A 20,223-nucleotide genomic window follows, 5' to 3' on the forward strand; every position below is an offset into this window, starting at 1 on the left:
AAAAGAAGAATAAGGAGTTCTGTAACAGGTGGTATGGCCTCCATGGAGCCCTGACTTCACCATCACTGAGGCTGTCTGGGACTATCTGGAGAGACAGAAGCACCGAGACAGCCGAGGTCTGCCGAAGAATTATGGCAAGTTCTCCAAGATGCTGGAACAACATACCAGCTAGTGTACTCAAAGGCAAAGGAATGACACACCAGATATCGATTTGATTTAGATTTTTACTGTTTACTGTTCACTGTTCTTTATAGTAAACTTGTTATTTAGAAACTTTTCATTTCATTAGTTTTGAAAGCATCTTTGCTTACAGAATTTTATTTTACATGTGCCTAAGACTTTTTCACTATCCTGTATGTACAGTATATACATTGAGATGCATTCTATATGGAGTTTATAGCTAAGCTGGGAGGAGTGTTGTGTCTTTAATATTTCAGTAACATTTTGAGTAGTATTGCAAATATATTGTTTGATTAAGGATTCCTTGTTGTTTATATAATTCATTATGGGTTATATCTAAAAGTACATGAATGACATATGTCATCACACCACCAAGTTATTTGTATGCATCTCGCTAAAGTAAAAACAAAACTAGACACGAGTTATCTCTGACATTCTCATGCTTTTCTTTCGATTAATTTCTGGAGTTACAAAACATAACATAAAGGTGAGCTGTATGCCGGCTTTATGAGCTGTGTCTCCAAATTTCAAAGAAAATGATCAAAGTACGTACATTTAGAAGTTTTACAAGTTGCCCGCAGAATGTCACCGGTTACCATGGTTCATTGACACCATATTGCATTCAACATATAACAACATATTTGGTCTCAGAAATACATTCCACTATAGTTGTTGCATGAATTTTTAAAACTGAGTGCAATGCACTGATGTGCAGCTTCTGAAAACAATCTACAGCAGGGAAATTGATACTGGTAGGCTGTATGATTTCTTATGAAAAACCACCAAGATTACTGTGATGCTACATTTTGATTTAGGAGTCCCCACGGATGTTATTTCTTATGTACAGTAAGGAAAACCCTATGTATTGTTTTCTGAAGCCTAGATGAATGGCATTTCCCACTTACCCAAATCTTACAGGCTTGGGGTGGTTAATTGAAACTATTAAGGAGTCTTCATCCAAATTATTCAGCATTAACAAACCTATGCTACAGATATTTCTAAAAAAGATTACCCTTTTAACAATATTCTCTAAAATTTAATCCTTAGTCGGTGGCATTGAACATTTCACACATAACAGCACATTCAGCCTCAAAAATGTATTCCACTACTGTTGTGGCATGATTTTTTAAAATCTGAATGCAATGCACGGATGTGAAATGTACTCTTCCATATTGTGCAATTAATGAACATTTATTGCTTCCCTCCTTTACCCCATTGTCACATTCTAAACTGGAAACTTAGCAAAATTTCAGAATAAATTGAATCCTAAGTTATATTAATAAATGATCTGTGAGCGACTGGAAAACAAACATATAATTGCCAAAAGGAGCTTTCAAATACAGATACAGAAAATCCACAAACAATGAACGCTAATATGTAAATTACTACATAGAGTCACATGAATACTAGGTCTGATGCACACACTAAATTTATATCTCAAGTGAAAAATATTCCAATTGAACACTCTTTCCATGAACATTAAAAACTGCATAAAAATACATGATACAAATTTAATACTAATTCTTCCTGAAAGAAGAATTTCAAATCTTTACCAATAAATAAAAGCCATTTTAATGTAATCTGAATTGTGAAAATATAACAGCATTGTATTCCTACAACAATAGTCTCTCGGGCAGTTTTCTGCACTTTATATTATCTCATTTACCCTGTTTTGTATTAATTTAATTTACAGATCTTAATGTCGTCCTTTTTTTGTCCTTATATTAAATACACTTCCAACAGGAGGATTAATTAAGTTGAACAGAATCATGTTTTAATCATGCTTTTAAAACTCACCAAGCAGGCCCTTTAGAGGTAATATATAGCTGTTCAAAATCTGCTCCCGGAAACTTTATACTTTGCTGCACCCTGAATAACTAGAAGTGTTGTTTCTAGCTCTTCAAAAACAAAACACTGCCAGCTCATTCAAATTTCCCACAATGCATCTTTGAGGATTACTTCCCACAGTTCTCTGCTGCACAACTCCCCCATCAACCCAAAACTGAGGATGTGGAGTAGACCACCTGTTTGGTGCCTGAAACTTATTGCTAAGCTCTGGTCTCATGAGACCTTGGCCCTCTCCTAGGTACCAAGAGGGAAGTGTGTTTGTGCTCTCTGGCTTTGAATCTGTTTTGTGCCAAAAGTCACAGAATGGCCCCATAAAGGAATCAAGCTTTAAAGTTCAGAAACATAATACTTAAATTCTTGTAATTTTGCATAATTCAGAGGCTAGAATCTCAGTTGCATTTTGACATTTCAATGTATTATTTCTGCAGGTAAATATTAATGAAAGCAGAGATTTATTTTGACTCACTTTTCTTCGATGAGAGGGCACAATGAAGAAGGTTTCAATGTTATGCTTTTTAAGGAAACTGTTTCTCTCATGCCCATATCCTGCTTCAACTTCATAATCTCCATTCAGGCACTCCAAGGTGGTCTTTGTTATATGAACCTTTCTACAACCAAAGTGAAGTGAAGACATAAACAAAGGTAACACTGCAGCCAAACTGATTATGAACACAAATTATGAAGGCCACTATTTACTGCTCTTAAATCATCTGAGACTCACAGAACCTATTGATATTTAACCCAAGCCTATGCAAATTGCTAAAAATGGCATCAAACCCCTTTTAAGGTTCTCTTTTTTTGTCAGAAATATTGAAAATGGCTTGACATCAAAATAGCAGTGTTCCAGAAAAGTTATGGTAATGTAGACATTTATGTGAAATGTTGATAAAAGCAGTTTTGCTAACAGCTAGAAGCTACATAGAATGATCAAGGCTAATGAATATCATTCACTTTTGTGTATTACTCATAACTACTTCAGTTTAGGAATATTCTTTGAATTAATATTAAGTAAATATATATCACAGTCATATATATATAAAATCAGTAAATAAATTGCACTGAGGAAAATAAATGGCTATTCCAGCTAAGTATCCACTTTGAAGTTGCTTTAAATATCCTTTGATGGGGGGCAGATTTATCTTATTTTCATTAATAAAAAGATAACCCTATTCTGGTATTGTATTAAGTTCCTGATTGTCTGTATCTTGCTTCATGGAGCAGTTGGTAATTATCTGCAGGAGAGCACAAGGAAATGGAAAAATCCAATTGCACAATATTAAACAAATTAACTATTGGGATTTACATAAGATGAACTGGTTCAGAAAAGAAATCGAGTAGGAGTGATACTTCAGCACCACATTATTGAAAACGTACTTACCCAGACCATGGCATAATTACCATCATTTCCGGGCCATTTCACATTTTGAAATTCAGCTAGCCATATTCCTGAGTGAGTCATGCTTACATATCTGGCATGATGTGGGTGAAATTAGATTGGGTTATCCCCAGAACAACCATCATTGTGCAAGATCATTCCCTTACTTACCTCTATTTTGACACACACATTCTGCACCTCCAGTACCTCATTGGTCCGATTGAAGCCACTGATCCTCTCATTGGTCCAGGTACTGAACTCCCACACTTATCAGGTTGTGTCCCCTACCTCAGTGACTGGCAGGGCATCTGATAAGCTCTCATACACACTTCAAACCCTAACTTCTCAAGTCCTGATCCAGTAACTTTCAAGACATACAATGAATTCACTGTTCCCTGTACTCCATCTCCCTACATTACTCCCCCAACCACTGATCCACAGGCCACCTATCCATGATTCCTCTTCCTCCATCAGGGCATGCATCATATTCACTGGCCTGTAGTCCTACCTAGGTTACTGAGTTGGTTACTGTACACCAATTAGGAAAGTTCCCTAAACCCCATCACTACCTTGACTGGAGACAGATAAGGGAGACAGCAGTTTCAAGGGGAGAGAGACAGAACTGGATGTGGAGGATGAGATGTGGAAGGCAGGTGAAGGAGATTGGGGCAGGGGGAGCAAAGACTACAAAAATGAAGCAACAAATTCAGCAAGTCCAAGAACTCTAAGAGACGAAGACAGTGACTGAAGACACAGATGAACTTGGGGGTGTGATAATGGATCCAAGTGTTCTGGACCTACAGTAGCCAGAACTTTTTATTCACTACCCACAATTACACAGATCTTTCATGACAATTTGTAGAACTGTAAGGCCTAAGTGATGATCAGCGTAATTCAGAAACAATAAAATACAGTACAAACACAGAAATTCTCCAGATACTGGAACTCCAAAGCAACATACACAAAATGTTGGAGGAACTCAGGTCAGGCAGCATCTATGGAGAGAATAAAAAGTCAACATTTTGGGCCAAGACCCTTCTTTAGGACTGAGAAGGAAGTGGGAAGATGCCTGAATAAGAAGGTGGAGGGAGGGAAAACAGGATGGCTGGAAGGTTTCAAGTGAAGCCAGGTGGGTGGGAAAGGTCAAGGGCTGGAGAAGAAAGTGTCTGATAGTAGAGGAGAGTGGACAATAGGAGAAAGGGAAGGAGTAGGGGACTCGGGGGAAAGTAATAGGCAGATGAGAAGACTTGAAAGATCAGAGTGGGGAATTGAGGAAGGGTGTGGGGGGGGAGGGTTTTGTTCACCAGAAGGAGAAGTTGATATTCATGCCATTAGGTTGGAGGATACCCAGACAGAATATAAGGAATTGCTTCTCCACCCTGAGGGTGGCCTCATCTTGGCACAAGAGGAAGCCATGGACTGACATATCCGAACAGCAGTGGGAACCCGAATTAAAATGTTTGGCCACCGGGAAGTCAAACTTGTGGCAGATAGTGCGGAGGTGTTCAACAGAACGGTCACCCAAATAACGAAGGGTCTCACGAATGTAGTGGAGGCTCTCGGGAGCACCAGACACAATAGGCTGCCCCAGCCTGGAAGGACCATTTGGGGCCCTGAATGGAGGTGATGGAGGAGGTGCATGGGCAGGTGTAGCACTTAGGCCACTTGCAGGGATAAGTGCTGGTAGGGAGATTAGTGGGGAAGGATGAATGGATACGAGGATCACAGAGGGATTGATCCCTGTTGAGGGGGGGGGAGAGGAAAAGATATGTTTAGTGGTAGGATCCCTTTGGAGGTGTGGCAATTGTGGAGGATAATGTTTTGGATACGGAGGCTGATGGGTTGGTAGGTAAGGACAAGATTGACTCTCTCTATCAGGTGGCGGGAAGATGGGGCGAGCATGGGTGTACAGGAAATTGAGGAGATACAGGTGAGGACAACATCAATAGTGGAGGGATGGAAACCCTGTTCTTTGAAGAAGGTGTACATCTCTGGTGTTTTGGAATGTAAAGCCACATCCTGTTAAAAGATGCAGCAGAAGCAAAGAAACTGAGAAAAGGGAATACCATTTTTACAGGAGATAGGGTGGGTCAAGGTAGTCATGGGAATCAGTAGATCTATAAAAGTTGCTGTTGACAGTTTGTCTCCAGAAATGGTAAAGAGATTGATAAAGGGGTGGGAGGTTTCAGAGATACAGTATGCTGTAAATAATACGATTTAAAAAAAAAATTAGAAAATACTAAAAGTAATTATTTTAAAACACATTCTACTTAAAAGAATAGTAACATTAATTTTCATTAAATTTGTGTTTTAAAATGTTTGCTTTTTAATGATGTTCAGCAACCCCCATGCATAGCTGGTGAAAAACAGATGCACTTTCTATCTGGCCCCTCAGCTTAGCAAGGTTAGGAGCTACCCCTGGACTCTATACTAACCTCCAGTGTCCTTCATCTTTCAGTGCTGCAGTATAAAGGTGCAGACATCCAGATGTATGGAATGATGCAATGCACGTTGTGAGCAAACAATGGTAAGATATTAAGTGTAGAAAAAGGACTCTGAAGATACACAATTGGTAAAGAAGTACATGGGTAGTCGATTTTACTGTCTAAAGCAGAAAACATAAAATGAGAGGTTATGCAGAAAATATTTAAACATTAATTTACAGCTAGATTACAATGAGCATTCTGAATACCTTCTACAGGAGCTAGAAAAGGCATAGACAAGATTTATAAGGATATTGCCTGAGATGAAGGCTTAGGGGGTATTCCATAGGGAACCAATGGCTAAATATCCCTAGCCAATTCATGTGCCTCTGACCTCTGCACCTGCACACAGAAACACACAAATCAGAAATGAGATAGAATTCAGCAAATCCCCTCTCCCTGTTAGCTGTTGGATTCATGCTGGAGCCCAGTGGCAGAGCAGTGACATAAAAAAATGGAGGGACCAGACACACAACATCCAAAACAGCACGGTCCCACGTGAAGGTGAGTGTCAACCTCAAGTACAAGTGCAAATGAAGATAGGCAGCTTACTTATTTTGTTCCTTATTTACTTATTCTGCACTGAACCTCTAAATAAATAAAACCACATGGAGATTGATTCGATATTCCATTAGCTTGTGCTATCATTATTTAGTCAGCTTCTTCTAGTTAGGTTATGTCAAATCGTGTGCAAGTATGTCACAGAGATGACTACATGGAAAGAGGCATATCTAAAGTGGTAGATATCCACAGGTATTGGTCTCTGTATTATGCTTTGACGTATGGCCACCGTAAAACTTTACTTTTAAATTCTTCTCTCTGTTTACACTCATCACTTTCCTGCATGCAACCAACACACACACAGTTACAAGCTGCCCATTGGCTGTCCCTTCTGTCCAGGTAATCATTAAATGCGCAAAAAAAAAGAAATAAAAATCTAGGAGACAGTGGTGGATGAGATCAAATTAACATGTGGGGATAAGATATCTTTAGATGAACTGTGCATAATCATATCCATTTCAAATATAGGAGACACCATGTTTTTTTCTCCCTGAAGGATGTGTGGGTGGACAGATTATATGGTTGCTGTTTTTTCTTGTGATGAAAATTTGTCAAATATTCCACCAATTAGTATAATTTATTCAACAATCTTATAGTTAATATTTATTATTTAATAGCATAGTCTATAATCAACCATAAAATTCATTTGCAAATCACTCAAAATTTCTTCACATGAATTATTAGTTTTGTCTGCAGAAATAATGAATTCTGGGTTTCGTATAATTATATTGATGTAAGAAATAGGCTGATCATTCCTTATCTGTATGGTTGTATTGTGATTCTGTGAAGTTTTTAGAGAACCACACATACAGCAGGTCAAAAGCTGCCTTTCAGTTTTTGCCCCCCGCATCCCTTCGTGCCCTGACCAATTAAGAATACATCAACCCCTGCCTTAAATATACGTAAACACTTGGCCTAAAAATTCCACAAATTCATCACACTCTGGCTAAAGAAATTCCTTCTCATCTCCATCCTAAAAGGACGTCCCTCTATTCTGAGGTTGTGTCTTCTGGTCTTAAGCACTAACACCACGGGAAACTTGCTCTCCACATCTACTCTATCAAGGCCTTTCACCACTTGATAGGTTTCACTTAGGTTACCCCTCATTCTTCTGAATTCCAGTGAATACAGGCCCAGAGTTATCAAATGCTCTTCGTATGACAAGCCATTTAATCCTGGAACCATTTTTGTAAACCTCCTTTAAACTCTCTCCAGTTTCAGCACATCCCTTCGAAAATAAGGTACTTCAGATTTTTGTGTTTTCTCTCTGTTTAGAAAATAGTCAGACTTGTCATTTCTTCTACCAATGCACATGATCCCCCCCCCATACAATTCCTGACGCTATATTCCATCAGCCATTTCTTTGCACATTCTCCTAATCTGTCTAAATTCTGCTGTAGCCTCTCTACTTCCTCAAAACTACCTGGTCCTCCTCCTTCCTGCATATCATCTGTAAACTTTGCAACAAAGTCATCAATTTCATTATTCAAATCATTGACATATAACATGAAAAGGTTCAGTCCCAATACAGATCCCTGTGGAACACCACTAACTACTGGCAGCCAACCAGAAAAGGGCCCCTTTATTCCCATTTTTTGCCTTCTGCCAATCAGCCACTGCTTTATCCATGTTATAATCTTTCCTGTAGTACCATGAGCACTTAGCTTGTTAAACAGCTTCATGGTGGCAACTTGTCAAAAACCTTCTAAAAATCCAAGTACACAACATAAACCAATTCTCCTGTATCTATCTTGCTTGTTATTTCTTCAAAAAATTCCAAAAGATTTGTCAGGCAAGACTTTCCCTTGAGGAAATGATGTTGACTACTGCTTATTTTATTAGGTGCCTCCAAGTACCCCAAAACCACATCCTTAGCAATCGACTCTAACATCTTCCCAACCACTGAGGTCAGACTAACTGGCCTATAATTTCCTTTCTTCTGCCTGTCTCCCTTCTTGATAAGTGGAGTGACAGTTACAATTTTCCAGTCTTTGGAACCATTCCAGAATCTAGTGATTCTTGGAAGATCATTCCTAATGCCACCACAATCCCTTCAGCTACCTGTTTCAGAACTCTGGGGTGTACACCATCTGGTCCAAATAACTTATCCAGATGACCTTTCGGTTTCCCAAGAACCTTCTCCCAAGTAATGGTAACTTCACACACTTTATGACCCCTGATTATTTTTACTGTCTTTGATTCTAACCTTGTATCAGACTTCACCCAGAGATTGGTGACAAAATATTTAATATATATGCTAACCTGGATCTCCAAACATTTATTACATTTATTTAAAATATGTAATAAATCCCACCCTGCTATAGATGACAGACAGAAACTTTTTTCTTTCTCTTTTATATTAATTACATTTCATGTTGAATTTTGAAGGTTCTCTCTTGAATAATTCACCTGACATGTGTCATATAGAATCTTTCCATTTTGAATAAATTCTTCTTGGGCTTCCAGCCGGGTACAGATATCGATTATAACTGACTCTTTGATGAAAAGCTCTGCCATCTTCTTCACATCGGTTATAATCAATGATTGTACTGGACTGGAAACCCGAGGAGAGCTTATTCGTCATATATGCTGGGAAAGCACTAGATCCTCTTTCACCTTTTCATTTGTTTCATTACATTCTTGATCTCTCTCAACATTCAAGGAATCCTGGCTCTGAGAAGTACATTCCCATGCCTGTCTACAGAAAAAAACATTTCCTCTTTAAAGATTATTTATCATTTCATTAGATTTGCTGAATTAAGACTGAGGATAGAGGAAGGACAACCAGGATGAAAAGAGAGAGGGGTGAGGCATGAACTAGCAGGCAATTGGTGGAATCAGGTGAGGAGGGAAATGATGGACAGATGGACTCAGGTTGTGGAGGGGAAAAGGCAGAGTTGAGAGATAGTGATTTTGAGTGAGAGGTTCATACCTAAAAGAGGGGAAAAAGGGATGAATGCAGATGGGTGGAAGAGGGCAGGGTGGCAGGAGAGACAGCCTGCAAAGTGATATATAAAGACACAAAAGAATACAGCTGTTGAAATCTGATATGCAAGGAAGTGGATGTGGGATAGATAGTGTGCAGAGGAACCAGGTAGGGGAGGCTTCTTAACACTTCTTAATCAAATACCACCTTTTCTTGCCAATTTCAAACCTCTTCTCCCACACATAGAATGGATGCCCAATTTTTTTCCAATATTGTAATGTCTAACATAATCTGTGTTGCCACCCCAGTTGGAGGAACAACACCTTATATTCCATCTGGGTAACCTCCAACCTGATGGCATGAACATTGATTTCTCAAACTTCCAGTAATGACCCCACTCTCCTTCACCATTTCCCCATTCCCATTTCCCTCTCTCACCTTATCTCCTTACCTGCCCATCACCTCCCTCTGGTGCTCCTCCCCCTTTCCTTTCTTCCACGGCCTTCTGTCCTCTCCTATCAGATTCCTGTACTGCAGCACTTTATCTTTTTCACCAATTGACTTCCCAACTCTTTACTTCACCTCCTTCCCCTCACCCAGTTTCACTGATCACCTACTGCCCTCTATTTCTTTCTCCCCTCTCCCCACTTTCTTACTCTGACTTCTCATCTTTTTCTCTTGTCCTGATGAAGGGTCTTGGTCTGAATCATTGACTGTTTACTCTTTTCCATAGATGCTGCCTGGTCTGCTGAGTTCCTCCAGCATTTTGAGTGTGTGGCTTGGATTTCCAGCATCTGAAAAGTTTTTCTTGTTTGAAATCTCATTATTTTCCTATTTTATCTGAATGCTCTGCATCTTTATCTATTAAGTACCCATTCCTCATCACCCTTAAACTCTAATATGAATGCCACTACATTCATATTCCCACATGGCTTATTGAGTCGCACTGCAAGACGTCACTAATGATATCTAACCTTGTCTTTGTATTCCTGAGGGTAGTGTCATATCTAATGTGGCACAACTTCCTTGTCTAGTAATGTCAAAACCCTGTGCTTTATGTATCTTTTTTTTTCAATTGTATGGTGGTCCTCATTCTCTGCCAATTAAGATCCCCAACCATCTCAGAGAAACTCTGTTGAGGAAAATAAGTTTAATCAAGTCTGTTGTGATGAATTGCTTCTCCATCTAGTGGTAGAACATAGATACTTCATTCTAATTATATGGTTTAAGCAATTTTGGTGTGGCAATTTAGTATGCAGGTACTAGTGGCATTTGATAATACAGCAGTGATTTGTTCAGGATTCATCTCAATAAATTTATCCTTTGAGTCACAAAACCGAGCATACACTTCCTGTGGACTGGTTGCATGAATGTACCCAATTTTATATTAGTGACTGTTCATAAATAAATGCATAGACAGATAATGAAATCTATTAGTGTGCAACAATAACTTGTTACCACTGTTTCCATTAAGCTACATAAATGTTTATCATTGTTCAATATTCATTGTCTGAATGTGGACAGCCAAACACAGTTTATGACTTGGAAGGGTACTTCCTGGTGGCAGTGTTCCTCTGCATGTGCTGGCCTTGTTCTTTTAAAGGTTAGGGGATGGTTGAAAACTGTGCTTGAAACAATTTGGATGAATAACTTTAGTGCTTTTTGTTGATTGTACACACTATAAGTCTTATAAGTCATGCCTCCAAGATCTCGTTATTAATACTTCTAAGCAGAATAAAAAGGACAGTTCTTAATGAAATTAATGAGTGCCAGAGCAGATTTATACTGGGTAAGGGTACCCATGAAGGGATTTTCCATTTGCGAATGGTTGTGGAACAAGGTCTAGAAAAAAAAAGACATTTACATGTGCTTCCTGGATTATGAAAAAGCTTTCGACTGAGTCAATCATGAACAGCTGGTCAATTGACTGAACTCATCGGGGCTGGATGGGAAAGATGTTCAACTGATTGCAAGTCTGTACTGGCATCAGAAGACAGTAATAAGAACTAGTGGTGGGAATTCACCGGACTTTGAGATCCAAAAAGGGGTTCGCTGGGGCTGCATTATCTCCCCTTTATTATTTAACATTTACTGAGAGGTAATCTTCAGGGTGTTGAACGATGAAGCTGGTGTCCAAATTGGTGGAGTGACGGTGAACAACTTAAGGTATGCAGATGACTCGGTGTTGTTAGCTGAGACTGAGGACGAGTTACTCAGAATAGTAGATAAGATAAATGCTGAAGTTGAACAACTTGGAATGAAAATAAATGCTGCAAAGACGAAGATGATGGTAGTATCACGAAAGAAAGAAGTTCCCCAAAATCAAAATCAAAATTAATGGCGTAGGCATAGAGCAAGTCAAGAAGTTTGTGTATTTGGGACAGATGGTCACAGAGGATGGGAAGTGTACGAAGAATTGAGATTGCAAGATCAACGTTCTGGAGCCTGAGAGATGTGTTGTGTGGCAAGAGGTTGGACTTTGGGCTGCGTTGTAGAATTTGGAAATGCTACGTCTGGAGCAGTCTGTTGTATGGAGTCGAATTGTGGACCTTATGCAAGGAAGCGCAACGATGACTGGAGGCATTTGAAATGTGGTGTTTAAGGAGAATGCAGAAAATTAGATGGGTGATGAAGGTCAGTAATATGGAAGTGTTGAAGAGGGCGAGGAGAGAAAAGGAGTTGCTGAAGAATGTGCAGAAAAGGAAGCTGGAATATGCTGGGCACTTGTTAAGAGGTGGCGGACTGCAGAAATTGTTATTGTATGCGATGATAGAAGGAAAGAGGGAAAGAGGAAGGCAGCAAACCACTTGGTACTGTGGCGACCCACTTTCTGGCACATATGAACCGGCTCACAACAGCACGCGCAGGCAGAGGGCCGGCCCCAAAAGGGGCGCCAGGTCATCTTCACCAGCAGGGGGAAAATCCCGCGTGCAGAACGGGTCTGGGAATATGCATTCCCCACAGCAGTCCCGCCCCAGGGAGGGCAGGAACAGGAAGGCTTTAAAGCAGGCCGCGGTTTGAATAAATCTCTTTCATCGCAACTCTAACTCACCGACTCCGTGTGGTTATTCTAGTGCTGTGTGTAGCACACCGCTACAATTGGTGACCCCGACAGCCCAAACGATATTTGGACCAGAGATGACCGACGCTGCATCTGTTCATGCAGTTTCGTTAAAACTGCCAAGCTTCTGGACACTGCGACCCCAATTATGGTTCGAACAAGCAGAAGCACAATTCCACATTCGGCAGATAACCTCGGAGTCCACTCGCTACTACTACGTGCTGAGCTCACTCGACCAGGAGACAGCTGCACAAGTTGAGGAGTTTATACAGTCGCCCCCGGAGGACGGCAAATACACAGCATTCAAAGCCCTGCTCATAAGGACTTTCGGACTCTCACGGCTCGAACGAGCACGCTGCTTAATGCACCTGGATGATTTGGGAGACAGGCCGCCGTCAGCATTAATGAACGAGATGCTGGCCCTGGCTGAAGGACACAAACCCTGCCTCATGTTTGAGCAGGCGTTCCTAGAGCAACTGCCCGAGGACATATGCCTGCTGCTGTTCAACGCAGATTTCAGCAACCCCCGGGAGGTGGCGGCCCAAACAGATGTGCTGTGGAATGCCAGGAAAGAGAGAGAGGCATCCGTCGCACAGATCACCAAGCCGTGTGCCCAACGACAGACCAGACCAGGCCCGGCAGCAGAGCCTACAAAACCCGGCAACGGAAGTGAGGAGCCCAATGAACAATGGTGTTTCTACCACCAGCGGTGGGGCACAGAGGCCCGCCACTGCAGACCACCCTGCAAATTCCTGGGAAACGCCAGGGCCAGCCGCCGCTGATGGCTACGGTGGCTGGCCATCAGGACAGCCTCCTGTGCGTCTGGGACAAGCAGTCGGGACGCCGCTTTTTGGTCGACACCGGAGTGGAGATCAGCGTCTTACCTCCAACAAGTTACGACACCCGCAACAGAGAACCCGGACCCACCCTGAGGGCCACAAATGGCAGCACAATACGAACCTACGGCACCCGCACGGTGCGGCTACAGTTCAGCTCCAGCCGGTTCACGTGGGACTTCACACTGGCTGCCGCGACCCAACCACTCCTGGGGGTGGATTTTCTACGAGCCCACAGCCTGCTGGTTGACCTGCAAGGGAAGCGATTAGTCCACGCCAAGACTTTTCAAACGTTCTCCCTGGGCGAAGCAAAGTTGCCAGCCCCACACCTGGACTCCATCACGCTGTCTGACGATGAATTCACCAGAATCCTGGCGGATTTCCCATCAGTACTGACACCACAGTTCACGGCAGCCATGCCCAGACACGGAGTACAGCACCACATCTCGACCCAGGGACCACCCCTCCACGCCTGTGCTCGAAGGCTTCCCCCGGACAAGCTCCGACTGGCGAAGGAGGAGTTCAAGAAGATGGAGGAATTGGGGATCATACGACGGTCCGACAGCCCATGGGCCTCCCCCCTTCACATGGTGCCCAAGGCAACGGGGGGCTGGAGACCATGCGGTGACTACCGCAGACTGAACGAGGCTACAACGCCAGACCGCTACCCTGTGCTGCATACTCAAGACTTCGCAGCAAACCTACACGGCGCAAGGATCTTTTCCAAGGTAGACCTCGTCCGGGGATACCATCAAATCCCTGTACATCCGGACAACATCCCCAAAACAGCACTTATCACCCCGTTTGGTCTTTTCGAATTCCTCCGAATGCCGTTTGGTCTAAAGAATGCCGCACAGACTTTCCAGCGGCTAATGGACGCGGTGGGACGCGACCTGGACTTTGCATTCATCTATTTGGACGACATCCTCATAGCCAGCAGTAATCGGCAGGAGCATCTGTCCCACCTCCGCCAGCTCTGCTCCCGCCTGAGCGAATTCAGCCTTACAATCAACCCAGCCAAATGCCAGTTCGGACTCGACACCATTGACTTCCTGGGCCACAGGATTACTAAAGACGGGGCAACCCCGCTGCCCGCCAAGGTAGACGTGGTCCGCAACTTCCCCCGACCCAACACAATCAAAGGCCTGCAGGAATTCGTGGGTATGGTGAATTTCTACCACCATTTCCTCCCCTCAGTAGCCCGAACCATGCGCCCCCTGTTCACTCTAATGTCGGGTAAGGGCAAGGACATTACCTGGGACGAAGAGGCTGCAACCACTTTCGTTAAAACCAAAGAAGCCTTGGCAAATGCCGCGATGCTAGTGCACCCCAGAACGGACGTTCCTACTGCCCTCACGGTGGACACATCCAACACAGCAGTCGGTGGAGTGCTGGAACAACTCATCGAGGGTCGCTGGCAACCCCTGGCGTTCTTCAGCAAACACCTACGACCACCTGAACTCAAATACAGTGCTTTCGACCGGGAGCTATTGGCACTATACCTGGCAATCCGGCATTTCAGGTACTTCTTAGAAGGTAGGCCCTTCACCGTGTTCACAGTCCACAAACCGCTTATCTTTGCGTTCATGAAGGTGTCCGACCCCTGGTCATCCCACCAGCAGCGACATCTGTCCTACATCTCTGAGTACACGACGGACATCCGGCATGTCTCTGGAAAGGACAACGTCATGGCGGACGCACTTTCCAGACCTACCATACAGGCCCTGTCCCAGGGGGTGGACTATGCAGCACTGGCAGAGGCACAGCAGGTAGATGCTGAGATCCCCAGTTACAGGACTGCAGTCTCCGGTTTGCAGCTCCAAGACCTCCCCGTAAGCCCAGGTGAGAGGACCCTACTATGTGACGTAGCTACCGGCTAATCCTGCCCCGTCGTCCCAGCAGCCTGGCGCCGGCGGGTTTTCGAGTCCATTCACAACTTAGCGCACCCCTCCATCAGGACAACCGTCCGGCTGGTCTCCAACAGGTTCGTGTGGCATGGACTGCGTAAACAGGTCAGTGAATGGGTCAAAACGTGCATGCAGTGCCAAACGGCCAAGGTGCAGTGGCATACCAAGGCTCCGCCACAGCGGTTCGAACCCACCCACCGGAGGTTCGACCACATTCATGTGGATATCGTGGGGCCCCTGCCAGTGTCACGAGGAGCGCGGTACCTCCTAACTATGATAGACCGGTTCACCAGATGGCCAGAGGCAGTCCTGCTCACCGACACCACCACCGAATCCTGCGCCCGAGCACTGATCGCAACCTGGGTAGCCCGCTTCGGGGTACCGGCCCACATTACCTCCGACAGGGGCACCCAGTTCACCTCCAGCCTGTGGTTGACTATGGCCAACCTTTTAGGATCTCAGCTACACCACACAACTGCCTACCACCCACAGTCGAACGGACTAGTGGAGCGCTTCCTCCGTCACTTGAAGTCGGCTCTCATGGCCCACCTGGAGGGGCCTAACTGGGTGGACGAGCTTCCCTGGGTCCTGCTCAGAATCCGCACGGCGCCCAAAGAGGATCTGCACACCTTGTCGGCCGAGTTGGTGTACAGCGCACCCCTGGTTGTCCCAGGAAAGTTCATACCAGCCCCAAGGGGGCAAGACGAAGAACACACAGCAGTCCTGGACAGACTACGGGAGAGGCTCAGTAACCTGGCCCCCATCCCCACTTCACAGCACGGACAGAGCCCGACCTGCGTACCTAAAGACCTGCAGAACTGTAAGTTTCTTTTTGTACGACGGGGCGGACACCGGGCACCGCTACAGCGGCCCTACGAGGGACCGTTTAAGGTGATCAGGAACAACGGGTCCACGTTCATGCTGGACATTGGAGGGAGAGAGGAGGTTTTCACGGTGGACCGACTCAAACCAGCCCATGTGGACTTGGCGCAGCCGGTCCAGGCTCAGGCACCGCGGCGCAGGAGCAGACCTCTCAAACAGAGGCTGATCCAGACTGTGGACATTGGGGGAGGTATCGCCGGTTCTGGGGGAGGGTTATGTGGCGACCCACTTTCTGGCACACACGAACCGGCTCACAACAGTGTGCGCAGGCAGAGGGCCGGCCCCAAAAAGGGCGCCAGGCCATCTTCACCAGCGGGGGAAAATCCCGCGCGCAGAAAGAGTCTGGGAATATGCATTCCCCACAGCAATCCCACCCCAGGGAGGGCGGGAATGGGAAGGCTTTAAAGCAGGCCGCGAAGTTTGAATAAATCTCTTTCATCGCAACTCTAACTCACCAACTCCGTGTGGTTATTCTAGCGCTGTGTGTAGCACACCGCTACAGTACGATAATTTTAGGCAATGGACTGGTTTGAGTTATGCTGAGGCCAGAAAAAGAGCGTAAGATCAAAGAAGATGGGGGTGCATAGCCGCCAGCCCCGGATTCGGGACGGCACCCACTGACTGACTGACTGACTGCAACGTCAGTAGTACAGGAAACGACTGATGGGTGGGATGCCAATTTGTTGAATTAGTGGAATTGGATGGGGAACTTCTTCACTCAGTGGGTGGTGCAAGTGAGGAACGAGCTATCAGCAGAAGTTGTGGGTTCAATTTCAAAATTTAATAAGAAGTAAATAAATAGAAGGTGTATGGAGGGCTATAATCTAAGTGCAGGTCAATGGGACTAGGCAGGATAATAATCTGGCATGGCCTAGATGGGACAAGGGGCCAGTTTTGGTGCTGTAGTGCTCATAACTAGATCTGAGCTATCTAGGTTTAGCAGCACAGGTTAAATTAAACTGAAACTAGCTCTCTTCCAACTGGCATTGAACAATGTCATTCATTGGTTGACTGCTACTATATTAGCAGATAGCATGAAATTGAACAATTATCTAAATTACACTCAGTGGCCACCTATTAGGTACATTGGTACACCAGCTTGTTGATGCAAATGTATAATCAGCCAAACATGTCACTACAACTCGATGCATAAAAGCATGTAGACAAGATCAACATACATTGTGTATATTGCGAGAGGTTCAGTAGTTGTTCAGACCAAATATCAGAATGGGGAAGAACTGAGATCCAAGTGACTTATGATAGTTGGTGACAGACGGAATGATCAGAGTATCTCAGAAACTGCTGATCTCTTTGATTTTCACACACGACAGTCTCTAAAGTTTATAGAGAATAGTGCAAACATTTTTTTAAAAATGCAATGAATGGCAGTTCTGTGGGTGAAATGCCTTGTTAATGAGAGGGCTCAAAAGAGAATGGCCGAACTGATTCAAGCTGACAGGAAGGTGGCAGTAACTCAAATAACCACACGTTGCAACAGTGATGTGCAGAGAATCATCTCTGAATACACGGCATGTCAAACTTTGAAGTGGACGGGCTACAGCAGCAGAAGACCACTGACATAGACTCATTGGCCACTTCGTTAGGTACACAAGGCTCTTGACAAAGTGGCCACTGAGTGGATACTAAATAAGCAAATATTAATCACACATCACTATCTCTATACTACTTTTGAAAGCTATTCAATTCATCTTCTTCATTAACTCCTAAAGTATTTAAATCAAATAATAAGCTTATTGGTAAGCCAAGGGGATGGTACAATTTTGTCTCCATGCACTGCAACTATCAGTGTTTAGTTCAATGAGCAGCATGTTTATTTTATATTTACAAGATGTGATAATATGAAAGGTACATATGGGACATTAACATTATCCTTTGTTCACACATATAGTTAGGAATTATGCATCTGGATAGCAAAATTTTATTCAAGAAAGAAGGGATAAACTAGTTAGTCATAGACATCAGTTGAACAAACAAGAGAAAATCTGCAGATGCTGGAGATCCAAGCAATACACACAAATGCTTGAGTAACTCAGCAGGCCAGGCAGCATCTATGGAAAAGAGTACAGTCAACGATTCAGGCTGAGGCCCTTCATCAGGAAAGGAGAAAAAAGAAGAGAATCAGAGTAAGAAGGTGAGGGAAGAGGAGGAAGAAATACAAGGTAGTAGGTGATAGGTGACACTGGGAGGGGGAGGGGTGAAGTAAAGAGCTGGGAAGTCGATTGGTGAAAGAGATACAGGGCTGGAGAAGAGAGAACCTGATAGGAGAAATCTTCCATGGCCTTCTATCCTATCATATCAGATTCCCCATTCTCCAGTCCTTCATCTCTTTCTCCAATCGACTTTCCAGCTCTTTACTTCACCCCAAACCCCTCCTGGTTTCACCTATCACTTCCTACCTTGTACTTCTTCCTCCCCTCCCCCACCTTCTTAGTCTGACTTTTCATCTTTTTTCTCCAGTCCTGATGAAGAGACTTGGCCCAAAACATTGGCTGTTTACTCTTTCCCATTGATGCTCCCTGGCCTGCGAAGTTCCTCCAGCATTTTGTGTGTGTTACATCAGTTGAACATCTATTTTAGTGACACTCTTTGAATATCACCAGGAGCAAGCTGACTAAACATTTTGAAAAATATTATAAGTTGATGAAAAACAGTCAATAGGAATTTGTGAAAACAAGGGCACATTTCAGGCACAATGTAATTTTTAGAGAAGCTCTTAAGCAGATAAATAACAAAGTGAGCATGATTGTTCTCTATATGCAGATCTAGTAGCTACATGCACTTCCAGAAGCAACTTAATATGGCGGGGATTTTTTTTGGATAAACACAATTGTGATGGAAACACAATTGTAAAATTAGTGCTCCAAGTTAATTTATTCTCCAAATGGATAAATGACTCTGACTTACTTACCACCATTGACCTAATGGATAATGCAACATGATTTGCTAAATATTTATAAAAACTCTCAGAGTTTTTAAAATATTCCATTAATAATAAGAAACTTGGAGTAAAGATCCAAAATATCCTCAAAGAAATCATTTCTAAACCTATTCATATGTTGAATTGTGGTTCTGGAGCACTCCAACACCATAGAAGTCCCACAGTTCAACAATGGAACTTGTATCTGGACTCTACTGGTATCCCTGAAAAGAGGGAAGGGAAAATATGATTTCTTCCTTACACTTTTTATAAAGGGAATTCATTGTTTCAGAAATTCACCTCTGGTCAAAGACAGAGTAAAATTTGCTGGCATTACTCTCCAACATCTCTCTAATATCATTGCATCTATGTGCTGAGCCCAAAACAAGTCATTCATATGTTAATACACAGAAATTAAAGCTTCACCACTGCTCCACCAATGTAAACTTGCATATGTTAACAAATACAGTGTTACTGACTGTGGATGAATTTCTATGCATTTAAATCATTCTGTTAAAAGAATGCTAACAACTTTATTGAAAGAAGGAAGCCTCTGCATTCTGATTTTAATTTGCTGTTGTATTAATAAAAGGCAATTAACAAAATAGAAGACTAAAAGTGATGCAAAGGGAATAAGGAAAAGGATGCAGAAGGCGGCTGGATGGAATGACAGGAAAGAAACTGCTTTTCCCATTATCATTGGAATGAATAAAAATCCTCTCCCAACACACTACCTTTATTAATGTAAGCAAAATGAAAACACTAAAAGGATTTCACTAACTGTTTATCCTAATGATTTATCTTTACACCTACCAGCATGGCTTACCCTAAATGGATTTATGACTTTAAACTGTATATTTAAATAAAAAATATCCCTTACCCAGGTAAACCACCGGTTTCCATTACATTAGCCAGGGTTACATCATTGGACCACACGTCATACTGCCACTTGCGGAGACCAAGGACTCCACACAACACTCTTCCTGTGTGTAGGCCCACACGCATGTTAAGATCAACTTCGGTGGCTTCAGCCACAGACCTGAAATAGACCCAAGATTGTTAGTCATTTGGTGACAATATGTTATTTACAAATCTGCATATTCAGCACAGATGAAAAATGCATACAATCCTAGTATCAAGCAATGTTTACGAACTCACCAGGTCTAGAACCCAATGGGAGAGAAATTTGTTTTCACTTGTGTTAACCATGTGTGATCTTATCCAAT

At 43.1% G+C, this 20,223-nt stretch overlaps 1 protein-coding gene across 5 annotated transcripts in view; it reads right to left on the bottom strand.

Moving 5' to 3' along the window:
- LOC134344352 (adenylate cyclase type 1-like) overlaps window positions 1–20,223 on the bottom strand; it is a 279,148-nt gene that overhangs the window by 93,027 nt on the left and 165,898 nt on the right. For all 5 annotated transcript variants that reach the window (XM_063043992.1, XM_063043991.1, XM_063043994.1 and 2 more), the window contains 2 exons: window positions 19,878–20,036; window positions 2,495–2,636 (listed from right to left, as the gene is read on the bottom strand). In XM_063043992.1, the coding sequence (XP_062900062.1) occupies window positions 2,495–2,636; window positions 19,878–20,036 (301 nt within the window). The remainder of the gene's footprint in view (window positions 1–2,494; window positions 2,637–19,877; window positions 20,037–20,223) is intronic.

Source organism: Mobula hypostoma, chromosome 3 (genome assembly GCF_963921235.1).
Source record: "Mobula hypostoma chromosome 3, sMobHyp1.1, whole genome shotgun sequence".
In the NCBI taxonomy this organism is placed as follows: domain Eukaryota; kingdom Metazoa; phylum Chordata; class Chondrichthyes; order Myliobatiformes; family Myliobatidae; genus Mobula; species Mobula hypostoma.